Below are 3,011 nucleotides of genomic sequence, written 5' to 3' on the forward strand. Positions count from 1 at the left end.
ATTCTTGGCCTACAGTATCTGGAGTTTGATTAGTGTTGACACAAAATCCTCCTTCACAAATCTGGGTAGGAATAGATGTGCTTTATGTACAATAAAAGAAGATGGAGCCAAAATAAGCTCTAGGATATTAAGCAGGAAATAATTAAACAGGAAGCACTCTGGGCCCCCTGCAGGGTTAAATGGTATCATTTGGGATGTCTTGGTGTTGGTAATTTTGCAAAATGGCAGGTTGGTTTTCAGTTTGGACACCAATTAAGAAGTGACTTTTCCTCACTGCCATACCCCCCCCCCCCCCGCCCCTTGCATAGTAGAGCAGAAAACAACATAATGGGCACAAATTGCAGCTGGTCAGCACATGAACAAGGAAAGTATGTTTTTCTTACAAAGTTTTCCATTTTTATTTATTTTTTTCATAACAAAAATAAAATATAAGAGTCACTTATCCTTGTTTCTAGGTGATGTAGCACAGTCCTCTCCCCTCTTCATTCCAAAGATTTGATGTTCATTGTCAATCACTCAGTAAAGTCCCATCCTGATGCGCATTGTTTGGGCAGTTTTGTGATGAGACTGGTGTGTAGGACCATCGAACAAATCTATGCTTATGAAGCAGTCATTTCCTAGGAGATCTGTGTGCACAGAGCCACAAGGTATGCTGCTTCCCCCTACTCTCACTAGGCAAAGCATTTCTGACTCACCAGAGTCTTCACAGCGACCTTCACATGCTTGTTTCTGAGACTGTAGATGATGGGGTTGAGCATGGGAGTCAGCACTCCATAGAAGAGGGATATAAGCTTGTCTGAAAGGTCCTGCTTATCTGCCCCCAGGGGGTCCTTGGATTTGGGCTTTGCGTACATGAAAAGAATGGTCCCATAGAAGATGACCACCACAGTGAGGTGGGCAGAGCAGGTAGAAAAGGCCTTTTTCCTCCCCTCAGCTGAAGGGATCCTCAGGATGGTAGCAATGATGAAGACATAAGAGACGGAGATGAACAGAACTGGGACCCCCAGGAAGATCACATTGGCCACCCCCATACTGATCACATTGATGGAGATGTCAGCACAGGCCAACTTCAGGACAGCCAGGATCTCACAGGTGAAGTGGTTGATGACATTGTCCCCACAGAAGGGTAATTGTACTGCAAGAGAGATCTGCACCAAGGAGTTGGCTCCACCAGCCACCCAGGAGCTGATAGCCATGGGCACATAGACAGCCTTGCTCATGACCACAGGGTACCTAAGGGGGTTACAGATGGCCACATAGCGATCAAATGCCATCATGCCCAGAAGCACACACTCTGTGGCTCCCATGGCAAAGGAGAGGAACATCTGCATGGCACAGCCTGAGAAGGAGATGGTTTTCCTGGGAGTGAGGAAGCCATCCAAGACGAGAGGGATGGAAGAGGTTGTGTAGCAGATGTCCAGGAAGGAGAGGTTCCCCAGGAAGAAGTACATGGGCATGTGCAGGCGGGAGTCAAGGATGGTCACCAGGATGAGGACCCCATTGCCCAGCAGGATCACCAGGTACATCAACAGGATGAACACAAAAAACGTTTTCTCAAGCTTTGGCTGATCTGACAGCCCCAGCAAGACAAATCCCACTACAACAGATTGGTTGCCCACTTCCATTTTAAATTCTCTCTTCTACCCTCAGGAAAACTGAGGACAGCAAGCACATGTTTATAGGGATCAATATGTGGGGATTTAAATGACAACTTATAATTAAATTTATCCTTTGGCATGCCAACTTATAATACTAACATTTAAATTACAAAAATCATTGTCCACTGAAGTTACCTTAAAAGTCAGGATATGTCAAATCAAAAGCAGGAAGAGCAGACCCTGGAAACTTAATCAAATCATGATATATGATAGAATTTTAGACAGATGAATAGTGTTGACATACTTGAAGGAAGGGTCTACATGGGAACCATAAAAGAGGAACCCTGAAGTTGTACTGTAATGCATGGGTCCAGACCACTGATTGGCTCTTCTGGCCAGCCCTGCCTGCCTGTAATTGTCCCTGCAGTGTCCTTAGGGGCTTCCGGCTGTCATACTCAGTGGTGATAATCACTGACATCACTTCACTTACTCTAATCCTGTGCTTATACAATAATTTTCTGACAATAATTTGATGCCACATGGAGTCCTACACGGAGAGGATGTGATGAGCAGAGGCCAGGAACATTAGAATCTGCGTAGCATTTATATTTGTTACTTGATGCCTAGTTTATACTTCATTTCTCATGAGTTTGGTTGATCTTCCTTCATTGCACCGTCAATAGGGATTCTCTGGCTAATAGTTCATGGAGACCCTAACAAAAGCACTTCTACATCCCCCCTCTCTAACCATGGCCTTTGTCCACAGCATTGCAGTTTCCCTTAGTCTGTTCCAGCCCCCAGTGCTAGGGAGCAGGGGTAGAATCCAAGGACAAATGTCCTTCATGCCTCCCAGTGTGAGCATTTGTGACTCTATAAGCAAGCTCTATGCTTTTGGAGCTGTTTTATAAGTCACAGCTCCTCACTCAGACCCTTTTATATCTGAGTTGACCATTAAAACCACTGCAATACCACAATAATGCTTTCTCTCCCATAGAAGAGCCGACAGTTCTACCCAGCCTTGCAGAGGGGTCACCCCAAAGAGGCATTGCACATAGGATGTGCTCCAGTCATGTAGACCAGTTAATCCAATATATTAGAGAAAACCTCAAACCTTGGCTTCTCATGTTAAACATGAAGAAACAGAAGCTCACAAGTGCTCCGTCATTTGTGCTAGAGCAGGTCTACTGAGGAGCCAAAGACCCACTATGAAATCCTGATCATCCTCGCTCTCCCTAGGACACTCATGAAAAATAGAGATGTCACACCTTTCTCTAAGATATCTGCCTTGTAACAGAGCTTGGGTAGGGGGCTGTCCCTGGGCTTCACATGTTGCATCTGTGACTATTACCCTGTTGCTGCTAGTCTGAAGCTGTCCTCATGCAGTTATCAGAGGACATTAACTATGGGCACTGA

At 45.3% G+C, this 3,011-nt stretch overlaps 1 protein-coding gene across 1 annotated transcript; it reads right to left on the reverse strand.

The window, feature by feature from the left end:
• Window positions 1–671: 671 nt before the first annotated feature.
• Window positions 672–1,625, reverse strand: LOC109269846 (olfactory receptor 13C7-like). Its single transcript, XM_019453922.2, has one exon. It carries the CDS (start codon window positions 1,623–1,625, stop codon window positions 672–674), a length of 954 nt encoding a protein of 317 aa, XP_019309467.2.
• Between the last annotated feature and the right edge of the window lie 1,386 nt (window positions 1,626–3,011).

The sequence above is a fragment of the Panthera pardus genome, unplaced genomic scaffold (genome assembly GCF_024362965.1).
Source record: "Panthera pardus isolate Hobbes unplaced genomic scaffold, ASM2436296v1 HiC_scaffold_20, whole genome shotgun sequence".
NCBI lineage: Eukaryota > Metazoa > Chordata > Mammalia > Carnivora > Felidae > Panthera > Panthera pardus.

What these genes read in the sequence shown, in the direction of transcription:
- LOC109269846 (XM_019453922.2), bottom strand. Translation starts at nt 1,625, where the DNA reads ATGGAAGTGGGCAACCAATCTGTTGTAGTGGGATTTGTCTTGCTGGGG.